The sequence below is a fragment of the Erpetoichthys calabaricus genome, chromosome 18 (genome assembly GCF_900747795.2).
Source record: "Erpetoichthys calabaricus chromosome 18, fErpCal1.3, whole genome shotgun sequence".
Taxonomy (NCBI): Eukaryota; Metazoa; Chordata; class Cladistia; order Polypteriformes; family Polypteridae; genus Erpetoichthys; species Erpetoichthys calabaricus.
Window position 1 is genome coordinate 55273014 of NC_041411.2, and position 18198 is coordinate 55291211.

At 41.3% G+C, this 18198-nt stretch overlaps 1 protein-coding gene across 3 annotated transcripts in view; it reads left to right on the forward strand.

The window, feature by feature from the left end:
* Window positions 1–18198, forward strand: part of nol8 (nucleolar protein 8) — a 122025-nt gene that overhangs the window by 78571 nt on the left and 25256 nt on the right. For all 3 annotated transcript variants that reach the window (XM_051921421.1, XM_051921422.1, XM_051921423.1), the window contains exon 6: window positions 17947–18015. In XM_051921421.1, coding sequence (XP_051777381.1) covers window positions 17947–18015 — 69 coding nt within the window. The remainder of the gene's footprint in view (window positions 1–17946; window positions 18016–18198) is intronic.

The window sequence follows — 18198 nt, forward strand, 5'->3', positions numbered from 1 at the left end:
AACTGCCTTCAAGAAGCACTTACAAACTCATTCCAATTCCTTTCAGTGTCAACACTTTACTAAATCATTCAACACATCATTCTTTTCAACAAACATACGAAAACACATTCCAACATGCGCAGTCATCGCATTAAGTTTTCCGCAGCTTTTCAAGAGAATAACGCCATTCCCGTCCAAGAACATAACATTGGCCTACCTACCGCACTGTGTACTTTTTGCAGTGCTCTTCTTTGTCTAGCAGAGGTCAGCACATCCGGACATTACAATAAGTGTTGTCATGCCAGCAAGGTGTCTTTGCTACCGCTATCCAAACCTACTCGTTTTTTTTGAAGACCTCTTGACTGGCAAGAACCCACTGTCCCGAAATTACTGTGATCATATCAGGGAATACAACTCTGCTTTAGCTTTTGCCTCAATGGGCGCACATATCGCTCAACCATCTGGACACGGACTGTATGTTTTCCGAATCCACGGCCAAATTTATCACCAGGGGCCTCATGTATAAACGGTGCGTACGCACAGAAATGTTGCGTACGAATGTTTCCACGCTCAAATCGCGATGTGTAAAACCTAAACTTGGCGTAAAGCCACGCACATTTCCAAGGTAACTCATACCTTGGCGTACGCAATTTCTCCGCTCAGTTTTGCAGACTGGCGGCACCCAGCGTCAAAGCAGTGCTACTGTTCCTGCGTGGACACCCTTTCTTTCTTAGCTCCACATTCCTGACGCGGCTTTATAAATAAACTGAAACTAACTGCATATTGTTTATTAGTGTAATGCATCTGATTGTAATTAACATGCAGCAATATAATGGTCCAGGGAATAGCCATAGTATTCCAAATACCATAACTGCTTTAGCGTTGTTACTCTCACTGCATCTTCTTCTTCTTTCAGCTGCTCCCGTTAAGGGTTGCCACAGCAGATCATCATTTTCCATATTACTCTCACTGCACCACTCGGAGTATTTATATCACTGTATCTGAGTGAGGAACCACAGCAGCAGCTGATCGGAAAGAGAAATATCGGTATACAGCATGAAGCAGACGCTGCCTGAGCCACGGCAAAACGCTTTAGAGACTTCCCAGTATGGACTTCGCAGTTTAGAAAAAGTTTCATCCCAAGAACTCTAAACGCACTCAATCAGTCCATCAAGTGCTCCTTGTAGAACTCTTTACTTATAAGTACAATCACCTCACTGTAAACTTGCACTACAGTTATAATATTGCACAACCTGCGCCACTTTATAAAGCGCGTATTTACATATGATGACGGTATTCATTTTTAAGATGAAATGCAGCAAAATATGTTGTTTTATATTATACAGATAAAGCTTTAACTTCATTTAAATAATCTGTATTGTTAATAATTAAACATGTGAGGACACGGTGCCGCAGCGCTAGCTAGTTCAGGGATTGTTCCTGCATTGCGTTGTATTCTTGCTGGTGCTGACGCAACACTGGAATGCTAGACGGATAGAATAATTAAACATGTACTACGAAGATATTTCAATGTTCCTTAAACATTTTGAAGAATCGGCGTTTTAAGCTTACAGATGGCTTCACGTCTATATAGCTGATTGTGTGGCGATTGGGTTTTTGGAGAAAGAAAAGTAAGGACAGGAATTGGAGGTTAGTACATTTGAAAGAGACAGTACTGCTGTGATAAATTATTTCATTGAAGGTCGCGCATGGCGCAGCAAGCCTCTTGCGTGAGATATGAACAAGCACTGCGCCACCGTGTCCCCATGTTTAATAACATGCTTTCATTCCTATCATCATGAAAAAGATATCACGTATGCATCTCAGTGTTTTAATTATTCAGAGAGCTGTAATATCACGAATGTAATGGATTATGTGTCCTGTCGGAGAAAGAGAAAGCCCATTTAAGAAGCAGGTAGTGATTCACACATTTAGAGCACATAGAAGATCAAATACAGAACAAAGCATTTAATGTGCCACTTCAGTTACAATGGGATTTGAGAAACTAGTAAATTAAACGATTTTAAGATGAAGTTTATGATGTTCTACTTTAATGGCAAAATAAACTACGTGATTAAAGTGGAAATTTCGACATTAAAGTTGACGTTTCGTGCTTTTTTCCCACTGTGTGCCTATTTTTTTTGTCTGTACCCTAATAAGCTTTCATATGACACTCAGACGGTGGGCTACGACTCGCCTTTTAACGGCGACTTTGATATGTGATTTCTTTTTTATTTCGGGCACTGTGCGACTTTGTGAATTTGAGCCTTCGAGTTTCTCCGACACTCTTGTCACTCGATCAACTTCCTTTTGTTGATTATACCACTGTTTAAACCAACAAATAGTACGTTTTTCCTTTGCCTCCACTTGGTATTCACTGAAATTCTTATATTTTCCCCCGTGCTTTTCCCATTGTCTTTTCACAGAAGGCTATTTATATTGATTTGGATATTCAAAGAGGCGTAATTCTGGGAGGAGTTGGGGCGGGACAGAAGGCGCGTGCACGTGCGTTACTTTTCACGCTGATCGGGATTTATGTAGTGGAAGAACGTGAAAGTTTGCATGCGCACAGATTCCTGCATCTGGATTTTTCTGTGCATACGCACATTCCCGCTTTTGTGCTTACGCCATGTTATAGTGTGAGTTCTACGCACGGCGTTATACATGAGGCCCCTGGTCTCTCCTTTATATACCAATCCTGACACGTCACCACGATACTGTCAGCTATATATCTTCAATTCTGCTGAGGCTACCACTCAAAGTTTGCAAAAGGAATGTAATAGCGCTTGCAGTGACATTCTGTTGCTGCAACTAGACAAGATGATACGTCATGTTAACCCCTTCGCAAAGTCTTACGTGCAAATGCATGACATTATCACTCACAGTAACCCTGTTGCTGCAGTATGAATGGTGTTCATGGAAAATCCAAGTCTGGATATGAGAAGGTATAACGCCCCGTCCTATCAAACTGATATTGGTGCGATCTTTGTAGGTGAAGACGGGGAACCTCCTGCACAACGAGACATTTGCATATACCCAAGGGGAGATGCTTGCAAGCGTCTCTGTTCTCAATATGAACTGTGACCCCATGGTTTATCCACTGCTGTTCCCTTACGGAGATCCAGGCTGGCACATACAATTGACCCATGTTGAGGAAAAGCGAACTGTAAAAAGAACACGAGTCACACAGCTCCAATTTTATACTTTCAGGCTTGCCATGAGATCTTCATTTAGCGTCTTGCATTCCAGTGGCAAACTCTTCCAGCAATACTTCGTCGACGCATATGTCAGAACAGAAGGCGCGCGTTTACATTACCTACGGTCCCATCAACAAGATTTGCGTGTAGAACAGTACAGGGGACTTATGGATGCTGTCACTGCGAAGCACAACACCATAACCTCCGCCCTGGACAATTGATCATTCTTCCCTCTACCTTTCAAGGCAGTCCAAGATACATGCAACAGAACTACCAAGACGCGTTGGCAATTGTTCGCAAATGTGGAGAGACTGACTTATAATAATAATACATTTTATTTATATAGCACCTTTCCCATGCTCAAGGCACTTACAGAATATAATAAAGAATGGCAGAATATACAGTATATAGCATTGTACAAACCAGATAAATAAATAAAGAAGATTAAGACAGTAAATTCTGAAAAAAAAACAGACAACATAATTGATGGTCTCGCACACACATACAGGTTACATTGGCATCTTGACAGAGAAGTAAACTGAGAGAAAGGTAATAAAGTCAAGTAGAGCTAAAAGCCTTCCTGAACAGATGAGTTTTGAGTTGTTTTTTAAAAGAATTCATGGAGTCAGCTGACCTGATTAATTTTGGTAGGTCATTCCAGAGTCTGGGCGCTATACAGCTGAAGGCCCTGTCACCCATAGAGTGTAGATTAGTGAGGGGCACAACAAGATTACCAGAATCAGAGGACCTTAGTGGGTGGGCAGGCACATAGTGATGGAGGAGGTCACTGATGTAGTTTGGTGCGAGGTTATTTAAAGCTTTGTAGGTTATTTGTAGGTTATTTGTTGGATTAGATTCATACCTAGTGGCATGGATCGTGGACTATCTTAAAGACAGACCTCAGTATGTGCGTCTTGGGAACTGCACGTCTGACATTGTGGTCAGCAACACAGGAGCACCACAGGGGACTGTACTTTCTCCGGTCCTGTTCAGCCTATATACATCGGACTTCCAATACAACTCGGAGTCCTGCCATGTGCAAAAGTTCGCTGATGACACTGCTATCGTGGGCTGCATCAGGAATGGGCTGGAGGAGGAGTATAGGGACCTAATCAATGACTTTGTTAAATGGTGCGACTCAAACCACCTACACCTGAACACCAGCAAAACCAAAGAGCTGGTGGTGGATTTTAGGAGGCCCAGACCCCTCATAGACCCAGTGATCATCAAAGGTGACTGTGTGCAGATGGTGCAGACCTATAAATATCTGGGAGTGCAGCTGGATGATAAATTAGACTGGACTGCCAATACTGATGCGCTGTGCAAGAAAGGACAGAGCCGGTTATACTACCTTAGAAGGCTGGCGTCCTTCAACATCTGCAATAAGATGCTGCAGATGTTCTATCAGACAGTTGTGGCGAGCGCCCTCTTCTACGCAGTGGTGTGCTGGGGAGGCAGCATTAAGAGGAAAGACGCCTCACGCCTGGACAAACTGGTGAGGAAGGCAGGCTCTATTGTTGGCATGGAGCTGGACAGTTTAACATCTGTGGCAGAGCGAAGGGCGCTCAGCAGGCTCCTATCAATTATGGAGAATCCACTGCATCCACTTAATAGTATCATCTCCAGACAGAAGAGCAGCTTCAGCGACAGACTGCTGTCACTGTCCTGCTCCACTGACAGATTGAGGAGATCATTTCTCCCCCAAACTATGCGACTCTTTAATTTCACCTAGAGGGGTAAACGTTAACATTCAACATTATACATAGTTATTGTCTGTTTTTCTGTTTTTTTCACCTGCATTGTTATCATTCTTTAATTTAATATTATTTATTATATCAGTATGCTGCTGCTGAAGAATGTGAATTTCCCATTGGGATTAATAAAGTATCTATCTATCTATCTATCTATTAGTAGGATTTTATATTCGATTCTGTAGGACACAGGGAGCCAGTGAAGACGGAGCAGGATGGGTGTGATGTGCTCGCTGCTGCTGGTTCGAGTAAGGACTCTTGCAGCTGAGTTTTGAATAAGCTGGAGCTGTGATATAAGATTAGAAGGGGCACCTGCCAGTAGGGAATTACAATAATCGATGCGGGATGTGATAAAAGCATGGACAAGTTTCTCAGCATTAGAGAAGGAGAGGAAGGAGCGAACACGGGATATGTTACGGAGGTGAAAGTAAGAAAGTTTCTTAATGTGATTTATGTGGGCGGAATAAGTGAGGGAGGAATCAAAAATGACACCAAGATTTTTTACAGTAGAGGCAGGTCTGATGAGATCACTGCCAAGATGGACTGGGAAGGAGCTCATTTTATTAAGTTGCATTTTAGTCCCAATTTGCAGGAGTTCAGTTTTATTCCAATTTAATTTTAAAGAGTTCTGCTCCATCCAGGTTTTAATTTCACTAAGGCAGGTTGTGAGCTGAGAAAGCTCTGATGAAGTTCCACTTTTAACATTGAAGTAGAGCTGAGTATCATCTGCATAAAAATGATAACCCAATCCATAACTACGGATGATATGGCCAAGGGGAAGCATGTAAATACAGAAAAGCAGAGGACCAAGGACAGAGCCCTGAGGGACTCCTTGTGTGACTGGCACGGAGTTGGATCTGCTGTTGCCAAGACTAACAAACTCTTGCCTATCAGTCAGATAGGACTTGAACCACTGGAGGGCAGTGCCAGAGATACCCAGCATGTTCTCCATTCTGGACAGTAGGATGTCATGTCTAACAGTGTCAAATGCTGCACTGAGGTCTAACAGAATTAATATGCTAGTTTGTCCAGAGTCTGCTGCCATAAGCAAATCATTGGTTACCCGTAGCAGAGCAGTTTCACATCTGTGCCGCGCCCTGAAACCAGACTGAAAGGGTTCCATCAAATTATTAGAGGTTAGGTAATTGGTGAGTTGGGAAGCTACAACACGCTCAAGAACTTTTGACAGGAAAGGTAAGTGGGAAATAGGCCGGAAATTATTAAGATTGTCAGCATCAAGGCCAGACTTTTTTAACATTGGGGTTACAGAAGCAATTTTATAAGTGAGTGGCACAGATCCAGTGTCAAGGGATGAGTTTATTATTGTTGTAACAGTCGGGATTATGGCATGAAGGCAGGATTTAAGTAGTGTGGTGGGGATGGGGTCCAGTACACAAGTAGTCGGCCTCATCTTACAAAGCAGGTTATTAACAAACGCAGAAGTGACTGGTGAGAACTTAGAGAAGGAGCTGGATGGAGTGGGAAAACAGGGAGAGATATAAACAGATGATATATTTATGTTAGTTGAATTATTTAGATCTTTAATTTTGTTACGGAAAAAGTGGAGGAATTCCTCACAGACTTCAGTAGAAGAGGTAGTTGGACCAGATGCGGGTTCGAGTAGTTTATTAACTACAGAGAACAAAACCCTTGGGTTATCATGGCCACTTTCTATTATTCTGCCATAATGGGTGTTCTTGGCAGAAGTTAGTGCTTCTCTGTAAGCTCTTTGGTGGTCAGAGAAAGCCTGGATGTGCACGGTGAGGCCAGTCTTACGTGACATTCTCTCAAGGCGTCGGCCAGCTGCTTTCATAGATCACAATTCTGAGTTATACCAAGGAGCTGAGTGTTTAAAGGAAACCTCCTTATGTTTTAAAGGAGCCATTTTATCTAATGCTGAATGAAGGGCTGAGTTATAGTGGTCAACAAAACTATCTAGTGTTGATGGAATAGGTGCAGACAGTAAAAGATCAGAAATGGATCCAGAAAGGATAGAGGGACAGATATTTTTAAGGTTTCTGTAAGAAATTTGTCGTTTACAGGTAAGAGGAGGGAGAGGCAGTGAAACAGTGAAAAATACTGCTTTATGGTCAGAGAGTCCCAAATCAGTGCTGTAAATGTTGGCAACAGATAGTCCAGAAGTGCAGATCAGGTCCAATATATGACCGCCAGAATGGGTTGGAAAATCAACATGTTGTGTCAAGTCAAAACAGTCCAGTAAGGACAGGAATTCATTTCTCAGTTTAGATGTGGGGGTGTCAATATGGATGTTGAAATCACCAAGAAGCATAATTCTCTGAGAGTAAGAGCTTAGGTGGGTCAAAAGTTCAATCAGATCGGATAAGAAGGATGCATTGTATTTTGGGGGACGATAGAGAACAATGAGTGAGACAGGACCTGATTTTGTTATTAGTTTAAGAGCCAGGCACTCAAAAAACAATGGGCAGTCAATTGGGATTCTTTTAATGTTTAAGTCTTCTCTGATAATTACTGCCAGCCCGCCTCCTTGTCTTGAGCTGCGAGGCTCTGAGTGGCTCTTATTCTTAACCTTCACCTGCAATCCTGCTTGGCCGGAAATCTATAACGCCATTTCCCATCATGAGCAAACAGAACACAGACCTGACATCGTTGCTCGCGTCTTTCATCTCAAACTGCAACATTTTCTAACAGATATTCTGGAAAACAATATTTTCAGCAATGTTCTCGCTTACATCTTCGTCATTGAATTCCAAAAACGAGGATTGCCTCATTGCCATATGTTACTTACACTTGACTCACAATCCAAAATAAGGACCAAGGATGATATAGACAAATATGTCTGCGCTGAGCTTCCAAATCCTGAAATACACCCTCGACTTTTCCAAATTGTCACTAAATGCATGGTGCATGGTCTGTGTGGCACGCTCAACGCCAAATCACCTTGCATGAAAGACGGCATGTGTACCAAAAATTTCCCCCGAAAGACTTCAACACGGAGACTCAAGAAAACACACAAGGATACCCCATATACCGCCGAAGACAGGGGAGAACTGCCATTGTTGGCAAATACGATATCGACAACCATTGGATCGTTCCTTACAATTCCTGGCTTTCTCAGAAATTCAGTGCTCATATTAACGTTGAAGTTTGCGCGTCCATTCAAGGTATTAAGTATCTTTATAAGTATGTCTACGAAGGACACAACGCTGCATCCATTGCACTTCACAGGGAGCCAGCCGATGGTGTTTTCCAACATGACAAATTACAGACTTTCCTTGACGGTAGGTATGTTAGTGCTCCTGACGCTATGTGGCGTTTGAACGAGTACAGTCTTTCAGAAAAATCTCATGTGATTACACGATTACCAGTTCATTTGCCGGTACAACAAATCATCTTCTTTCATGAGGGTCATGAGGAACAAGCGCTACAAAGACAAGACAACAAAAACACTATGCTGTTAGCATGGTTTGAACTCAACAAAACAGATCCTGAAGCTGTGGAGTTACATTACACTGATGTTCCCCAACATTACACATTTCAAAAATCCTCTGGAAAATGGAAAAAGAGAATCAGAGGAGGCACAAAAGTGATCGGTAGAATGCCTGTTGTTGCCATTAACGACACTGAACGTTATTACCTCAGATTTCTCCTTACCCGTTCCGTGGGCGTCAGAAGTTTCCACCATCTACGAACAGTCAACGGCGTCAAATATGACACTTTCAAAGAAGCTTGCCAACAATTAGGTCTTCTTAAAGACGACAAGATATGGCATGATGCTCTTTCAGAGGCATCCCAGATACGAATGCCACGATTCTTGTGAGAAATGTTAATTTTCATCTGAGTCTTTGGCGAACCACACAACGTTCCACACAACAACAACAACAACATTTATTTATATAGCACATTTTCATACAAAAAGTAGCTCAAAGTGCTTTACATAATGAAGAGAAGAAAAATAAAAGACAAAATAAGAAATTAAAATAAGACAACATTAGTTAACATAGAAAGGAGTAAGGTCTGATGGCCAGGGTGGACAGAAAAAACAAAAAAAAACTCCAGAAGGCTGGAGAAAAAAATAAAATCTGTAGGGGTTCCAGGCCACGAGACCACCCAGTCCCCTCTGGGCATTCTACCTAACATAAATGAAATAGTCCTTTTTGTAGTTCGGGTTTTTCACGGAATCACTTGATGCTGATGATCATACAGACTTCTGGCTTTTAATCCATCCATCATTGTTGGGACATCATGGTGCTTTGGGTAGATGGTGGTGGCGCACGCCACCACCAACAGGACACCGGAAAAGGAAACAGAAGAGAGAGTAGGGGTTAGTACAGTTTTTGAATGAATAGTTATTATAATGAATTGGATATACAGAGTATCAGGATTAAATTACAGTGAAGTTATGAGAAGGCCATGTTAAAATAATGTGTTTTCAGTAGTTTTTTAAAGTGCTCTACTGTATTAGCCTGGCGAATTCCTACTGGCAGGCTATTCCAGATTTTAGGTGCATAACAGCAGAAGGCCGCCTCACCACTTCTTTTAAGTTTTGCTCTTGGAATTCTAAGGAGACACTCAGTTGAGGATCTGAGGTTACGATTTGGAATATAAGGTGTCAGACATTCCGATATATAAGCCGGGGCGAGATTATTTAAAGCTTTATAAACCATAAGCACACCTTTGGGACACGCATAAACTCTCCCTTTCTGAGGACTTTCTCACAAAATATTCCACAACCACCGCTTGCATGTATGCTCTCGCTGACATTAATGACATGCTGCAACCACATGGCCTCAACCTGCACAAATTTCACCTACCCCCCACTGACATTCCTCCACTGTGTCATTCATCTCCCACCTTCGACAATTAGGCTGAACACTCTCACGCTATAGAACACTATGACAAACTCAACACAGAACAGAAACACGCTGTTTATACTGTTTTACACGCTGCATATAGCAATTCCCATCCCGATGCTTCTTTTTAGATGGTCCTGCAGGAACAGGGAAAACCTTTGTGAACAAAACCCTGATTCATACCATCAGAGCTAGGGGAGACATTCCTCCATTCGTAGCATCTACAGGAATAGCTGCAACATTATTACCGGGTGGATGAACTGCACATTCTGTTTTTAAAATACCGTTGAAGCTGAATACTACTTCCACATGCAACATCAAACCTACCTCGCCACATGCTCAACATCTTCTGCAATCCAAATTGATAATATGGGACGAGGCGCCAATGACACATGCATACGCATTCCAGGCAGTTGACAGGTTATAACATGACCTCACGGGTGACACGCAACAATTTGGAGGCAAAACAATTCTATTGGGTGGAGATTTCCGACAAATACTCCCCATCAGTATGCGTGGCTCCCGCGCACTTACTGTCGCCAGTTGCATTAACAAGCAACCTTTGTGGCATCACATGCATGTTCTTATGCTGACAACAAATATGGGAGCTCTTCCTGAAGAACAACATTTCACACAATGGCCCCTCAATGTTGGAGACGGGAAAAACGGAACACCTGTGACATTGCCTTCACATTGTTTTCCTTTAATTTCTGATCCCGTTCAACAACTGTATGGCGACATCGACTTCTCAACTGTCACTCTGGAACAATTCAGCGCGTGAGCTATATTAAGCGTCACCAACGAAGACTCGCTACACCTTAATGAACAAGTGCTGAAACTTACCCCTACCGACGAGGTGACTTTCACAAGCGTGGACTCCATCGTCACAGACGATCCTGCGGATCAACTTTCATTCCCACTGGCATGCCTCCGCATAAACTCAAAATTAAAACTGGATCCGTCATCATTCTTCTCAGAAACCTCCTGCCTGCAAAAGGTCTTTGTAATGGCACTAGACTGTCTGTTACCAGCATTCACCGCAATGTACTGGAGTGTAAAACTATCATAGCTGCTACCTCACAAACTGTCCTTATATCCTGGATATCCTTGACCCCGTCAGATGCAAATTTGCCTTTTACTTTTACACGAAGACAATTTCCTGTTAGATTGGCCTTTGCGATGACCATTAATAAGGCACAGGGCCAAACTTTCAAAAAGATATGCCTCTATCTGCCAAAACCAATTTTCAGTCACGGACAATTATATGTTGCTCTCTCCAGAGTTCCATCTTTTCATTCACTTACTGTTGTATCCTCAAACCCACCCCTTTTAGACAACTGTGTCTTTCCGGAAGTGTTCAGCCATCAATAAATAATTATGCGGCGTATGCAAAATGCAAAGTGAGCGAACAAAAGAAAAATCTAAATCAAATCAATATTTGGTGTTACTACCTTTTGCCTTCAAACCAGCATCAATTCTTATAGGTATACTTGCACAAAGTCAGGGATTTTGTAGGATTGTAGTCGGGTGTATGATCAACCACACAGGTGCCAATGATCATCAATGTCACACGTAGGTTGAAACACAGTCATTAACTGAAACAGAAACAGCTGTGTAGGAGGCTTAAAACTGGGTGAAGAACAGCCAAACTCTGCTACCAAGGAGAGGTTGTGGAAGACAGTTTCATGTCATGGCAAGATTGAGCACAGCAACAAGACACAAGGTAGTTATACTGCATCAGCAAGGTCTCTCCCAGACAAAGATTTCAAAGCAGACTGGGGTTTCAAGATGTGCTGTTCAAGCTCTTTTGAAGAAGCACAAAGAAACGGGCAACGTTGAGGATCGTAGACGCAGTGGTCGGCCAAGGAATCTTAGTGCAGCAGATGAAAGACACATCAAGCTTATTACCCTTCGAAATCGGAAGATGTCCAGCAGTGCCATCAGCTCAGAACTGGCAGAAACCAGTGGGACCCAGTTACACCCATCTACTGTCTGGAGAAGTCTGGCCAGAAGCGGTCTTCATGGAAGAGTTGAAGCCAAAAAGCCATACCTCCAACATGGAAACAAGGCCAAGCGACTCAAGCATGCACGAAAACATAGGAACTGGGGTGCAGAAAATTGGCAGCAGTTGCTCTGGACTAATGAGTCAAAATTTGAAATATTTGGCTGTATCAGAAGGCAGTTTGTTCGTCGAAGGGCTGGAGAGGGGTACAATAATGAGTGTCTGCAGGCAACAGTGAAGCATGGTGGAGGTTCCTTGAACGTTTGGGACTGTATTTCTGCAAATGGAGTTGGAGATTTGGTCAGGATTAATGGTGTTTTCAATGCTGAGAAATACAGGCCGATACTTATCCATCATGCAATACCATCAGGGAGGCGTATGATTGGCCCCAAATTTATTCTGCAGCAGGACAACGACCCCAGACATATAGCCAAAGTCATTAAGAAGCCACAGAGCCCTGATCTCAACATCATCGAGTGTGTCTGGGATTACATGAAGAGACAGAAGGATGTGAGGAAGCCTACATCCACAGAAGATCTGTGGTTAGTTTTCCAAGATGTTTGGAACAACCTACCAGCCGAGTTCCTTCAAAAACTGTGTGCAAGTGTACCTAGAAGAATTGATGCTGTTTTGAAGGCAAAGGGTGGTCACACCAAATATTAATTTGATTTAGATTTCTCTGTTGTTCATTCACTGCATTTTGTGGATTGATGAAAATAAATGATTAACACTTCCACTTTTGAAAGCATTCTTTTACAGCATTTTTTCACTCCTGCCTAAAACTTTTGCACAGTACTGTGTGTATATATATATATATATATATATATATATATATATATATATATATATATATATATATTACACTGCCTGGCCAAAAATAGTCGCCACCAAATAAAAAGGTCACACAGTAATATTTCGTTGGACCGCCTTTAGCTTTGATTACAGCACGCATTTGCTGTGGCATTGTTTCGATAAGCTTCTGCAATGTTACAAGATTTAGTTCCATCCAGTGTTGCATTAATTTTTCACCAAGATCTTGCATGATGGGTGCATCACTTCATCTGCCTCTCTTCTTACCCTGATGCGCCCATCACTCTGGAACAGGGTAAATCTGGACTCATCAGACCACATGACCTTCTTCCATTGCTCCAGAGTCCATTCTTTATGCTCCCTAGCAAATTGAAGCCTTTTTTTCCGGTTTGCCTCACTGATTAGTGGTTTTCTTACGGCTACACAGCTGTTCAGTCCCAATCCCTTGAGTTCCCTTCGCATTGTGTGTGTGGAAATGCTCTTACTTTCACTATTAAACATAGACCAGAGTTCTACTGTTGTTTTTCTTCACTTTGATTTCACCAAACATTTAAGTGATCGCCGATCACGATCATTCAGGATTTTTTTCCGGCCACATTTCTTCCTCGAAGACGATGGGTCCCCACTATCCTTCCAGTTTTTAATAATGCGTTGGATAGTTCTTAACCCAATTTTAGTAGTTTCTGCAATCTCCTTAGATGTTTTCTCTGCTTGATGCATGCCAATGATTTGACCCTTCTCAAACAGACTAACATCTTTTCCACGACCACGAGATGTGTCTTTCAACATGGTTGTTTAAGAAATGAGAAGCAACTCATTGCACCAGTTGGGGTTAAATAACTTGTTGCCAGCTGAAAGATAATCACCCATGCAATAGTTATCCAATCGGAGGCTCGTACCTATTTGCTTAGTTAAATCCAGGTGGCGACTTTTTTTTTTGGCCAGGCAGTGTATATATATGAGTGTATATGTATATACAGTGATCCCTCGCTATATCGCGCTTCGCCTTTCGCGGCTTCACTCCATCGCGGATTTTATTTGTAAGCATATTTAAATATATATCGCGGATTTTTCGCTGCTTCGCGGGTTTCTGCGGACAATGGGTCTTTTAATTTCTGGTACATGCTTCCTCAGTTGGTTTGCCCAGTTGATTTCATACAAGGGACGCTATTGGCAGATGGCTGAGAAGCTACCCAGCTTACTTTTTCTCTCTCTCTCTCTCTCTCTCTCTCTCTCTCTCTCTCTCTCTCTCTCTCTCTCTCTCTCTCTCTCTCTCTCTCTCTTGCGCTGACGTAGGGGGGTGTGAGCAGAGGGGCTGTTCGCACACCTAGACGATACGGACGTTTGTACCTTCTGTGTGCAGCTGCTTCCTGAAGGACATGCTGCACGGTGCTTCACATACTTAAAAGCTCAAAGGGCACGTATTGATTTTTGACTTTGTTTTACTCTGGCTCTCTCTCTCTCTCTCTCTCTCTCTCTCTCTCTCTCTCTCTCTCTCTCTCTCTCTGCTCCTGACGGAGGGGGTGTGAGCTGCCGCCTTCAACAGCTTTGTGCCGCGGTGCTTCGCATACTTAAAAGCAAGCAGCCCTATTGATTTGTTTGCTTTAGTCTCTGTCTTTCTGACAGACTCTGCTCCTGACGGGCACTCCTTTGAAGAGGAAAATATGTTTGCATTCTTTTAATTGTGAGACGGAACTGTCATCTCTGTCTTGTCATGGAGCACAGTTTAAACTTTTGAAAAAGAGACAAATGTTTGTTTGCAGTGTTTGAATAACGTTCCTGTCTCTCTACAACCTCCTGTGTTTCTGCGCAAATCTGTGACCCAAGCATGACAATATAAAAATAACCATATAAACATATGGTTTCTACTTCGCAGATTTTCTTATTTCGCGGGTGGCTCTGGAACGCAACCCCCGCGATGGAGGAGGGATTACTGTATGTTTATATATGTGTGTGTGTATATATATATATATATATATATATATATAATATATATATGTGTGTGTGTGTATATTAAGTGTAAGTGTTTTTGATGAATAGTAAAAACAGAGCTCTAGTTTTTTGGGAAATTGTGACCTGAAAATGCACCTCAATCTAATTTAAATATGTTTAACTTGTTGCACTATTTTATGAACTAGGCTATAAATGAATTCCTGAAAGTATTCTTAAAGTATTCAGAATAAGTTAAACATTTTGCGTATTCACTCGGAATACAAATTTGAATACATTAACACTAGAATTACCAGAGTCTACGAAAAAACTCGTAGATCCGGCCCACCTTAAAACCGTTCTCACCTCTCCTTTGCCTACTAAATGTGCCGATTAAGACGAGCAGCAAGTAGCCGGCTATTCCATTCCCCACCATCAGAGAACGTTCACTAAGTTTTCCCAGCTCATGCCTTGTTTGATTATCTGGGAGTGACTGAACTGCTGGAGTTTTAGAATGGAAATAATAGATCATTATTTTAAATACATGCATTTCATGTGTGTTCCGTTTCTACAGTAATCTGTGTAAACACATTGCTAAAACAGAAACTTTTTCATATTTTAGTAATAAATGTTACAAAATGTAGGCATAAACTATAGAATGTGTGAAGCCTGAGGTCCAAACATCAAATATACACTTTCACAAAAGGTTCAAGGATGCTACAATACTTTCTGTGGCTTAACGCTAAAATTTGCTGACTTGGAGCACAGCAACCCTGCCGTGCTACAGAGACGCGAGTTCGATTCCCAGCTTTGGAGAAAGTGTTTTTTTTTTTTTTCCTCAAACGGACATAAAATTTATAAATTGGTATGCACTATAAATCGTTATGTTTAAAATGTCGATCGCGGTTATTTCTGTTGATTAATTCATGCTTTTTACTTAGAGTCAGAACAGGAGCTTGTTCAGCTTATTCAGCTTCTGATCGGACTCAAACAGCGCCAGTATAACTTCACACCCAACCTGACGCTGTTCATTTTCAAATAATATTGCATTTCTTCGACAATGTTTTCTAATTGGTACTATTCGCGTCATAAAATGATTTCTTGAAAACGTCACATATATTTGTCTCTTTCTTTTTTTAAATTGTGCGTTGTAGCACGCAGCAACTGGCCACCTGCATGTTCTTGCGCACACTGAATAAGACAGCGCTATATGCAATCATCAGATTCAAATGTTAACAGTTATATAGCACGGAATGGAAATCAGCAGTTCTTAGCATTGCACCACGCAAGCTGTCATATCAACCGCCTACTGCAACTTGCTTTCTTTTTTCTTCGGTTATAGTCTTGAATAAAAGTGCACTTGTTTTGTTATACTTTTACATCAACATATGTTCCTGTGTTTGAGCTACATTGGCATGCTCAAAAAATACACGTATAATGCCACAAAAAGTGCATGCAGACACTTCAGGTCGCAAGCATTGGTACGACAATGCAGTCACAAGTACACTGCAGAGCTATCGTGCGTCTTTAGGTGAAAACAGCAGTGTCAGATGGGGAGTGTCTGATGATTGCATATAGCGCTGAAGTTACTACTCTTTACTATGCTTTCCTCTGCATGTCCTGGAGTACAGCATACAGCAACATGTGGAGACTGGCAAGACTGTGGGGAAAAAAAACACATGGTCGTATGTATCGTTATACACTGCAGAGCTATAGCGCGTCTTTATGTGAAAACAGCAGTGTCAGGTGGGGGGAGGGGGGGTGGTAGGGAAGGATCCTGAACATGACAGAGAATGAAAAGTGAATTAAAAAAAAAAAAAAAAACCTTTACAAATATCATAAATTACATCAGCTTTTTCAGAGTGAAATCAAATGTATCTTTTTATTCTAAAACAGTAAAAATAAGAACACTTCACTTCTCAAAAGGGAGTCATGCAGGATAGAACTCATGACCTTCTGATTGCCAGTCAGCAACTGATACTGTTGCGCCACGGCGGCAGTCGTAGTAAATGAGTGTCAACGTCGCACACTAAGGCGGCTTTTTTTGGCGGCGGCTTTTTTTTTTGTACCTTTTGTGAAAGTGTTTCTTTGGTATTTGGACTTCAGGCTTCATACATTATATAGTTTATGCCTACATTTTGTCATTTGTTACTAGAATATAAAAAACGTTTCTGTTTTAAAAATGTGTTTACACAGATTACTGTAGAAACGCAACACACATGAAATGCGTGTGTTCCAAATAACGATGATTTATTTCCACTCTAAAACTCCACTTCACTCCCAGATAATCAATCAAGAAGTTCGTGTACGTTCTAAGTCGGTGGGGGATGGAATAGCCGGCTGCTTGCAGCATGTCTTTATCAGTACATTTAGATGACAAAAGACGCTGGCGGAGAGGTGAGAACGATTTTAAGAAGCGATTTAAGGTGGGCCGGATCTACGAGTTTTTTCGTAGGCTCTGGTAATTCTAGTGTTAAGGACTGTATATTCAGTATTCAGTAACTAAATTCTTTTTCAGAGTGTTCTGCCCAGTACTTTTTATTTATTTTTTTATTTATTTATTTAGAGAGGGACAAACAAAAATCTCTCTATCCTATCTATTGATGCAACTGTAAAATATAAGTGTAGTATTGATTCTAGTTGCCACCGTATTCCTAAAAGCCAATTTTTTTGCATATTGTCTTTTTATCTTCATGATCAGCACAGGTTAAAGTCTTATTTTGTAGTTTACTCTTTGTTTTTGAAATTATTTGAAATGATTTGAAGTTTGCCATTTTATTTTCCAGTGATTTTATTGCCCCTTCGCAAAGTCACAAATAGTTGTTAGAAAAATTCTAACATAAATTAGCATTAACACTAGAATTACCAAAGCTTACGAGAGAACTTGACACTTCATGTCAAACTTTTGTTAGTACTAAAACATGGAAAAAGCTTGTCTTTTAGGTATGTGTGCAACATTTCTGTCATCCTATACTTACACAGATTGTATAGCAGGCTGCTTGGGATTACCAACACATTTACAAGACAAAAGAAGCTGAATGGAGACGTGCGAGTGGATTTAAGGTGGGCCGGATTTACGAGTCTTCTCGTAAGCTTTGGTAATTCTAGTGTTAATGACCATAACTAAATGAAGAAGACCTGAGTTTTGCATGAAAATCTACAGGTAGGGTATCTGTGCAAGGTAGGTTTTTACCAACAGGCTTTAGGGCTATGTTTCGGTTTCCGTGTTTTCATATGCATAGAAGTAAAGCTTTGCCCGGATTGGGTGAGTTGTAGGGGGTCAGAGTTGTTGTGAATGTCATTTTCCAATGGTCACATTGTGCTTGCTACTTCTTGGCAATTTGGTTGCATAGGTAGTATGTCTGTATTTGCTAGTTGGCCATTTGGAACTTGCTATGGCAGTATTTTTTTTTTTCTGATTGATTTTTTTTTTTTTTTTTTGGCAGAAATGGGTTGTGGGGAAGTTTGGAAGAGTCCTTCCTGTACTTCACCTAAAAGCAAGAGGACAGAATAAAATATCCTTCACTTGGATTTAATTTATGCTAGTTTGCCTGAAGAATTCCCTGTTATATTATGCACCTTTTTTTTTAGCCAAGCAGGTCTTTCCCATTATGGAAGACTTAAGTCACACTTTCATGCACTTGATGTTGTTTATACCTATTTCTGTCATTACAGTCTTTATGTAAAATTCTTTAACC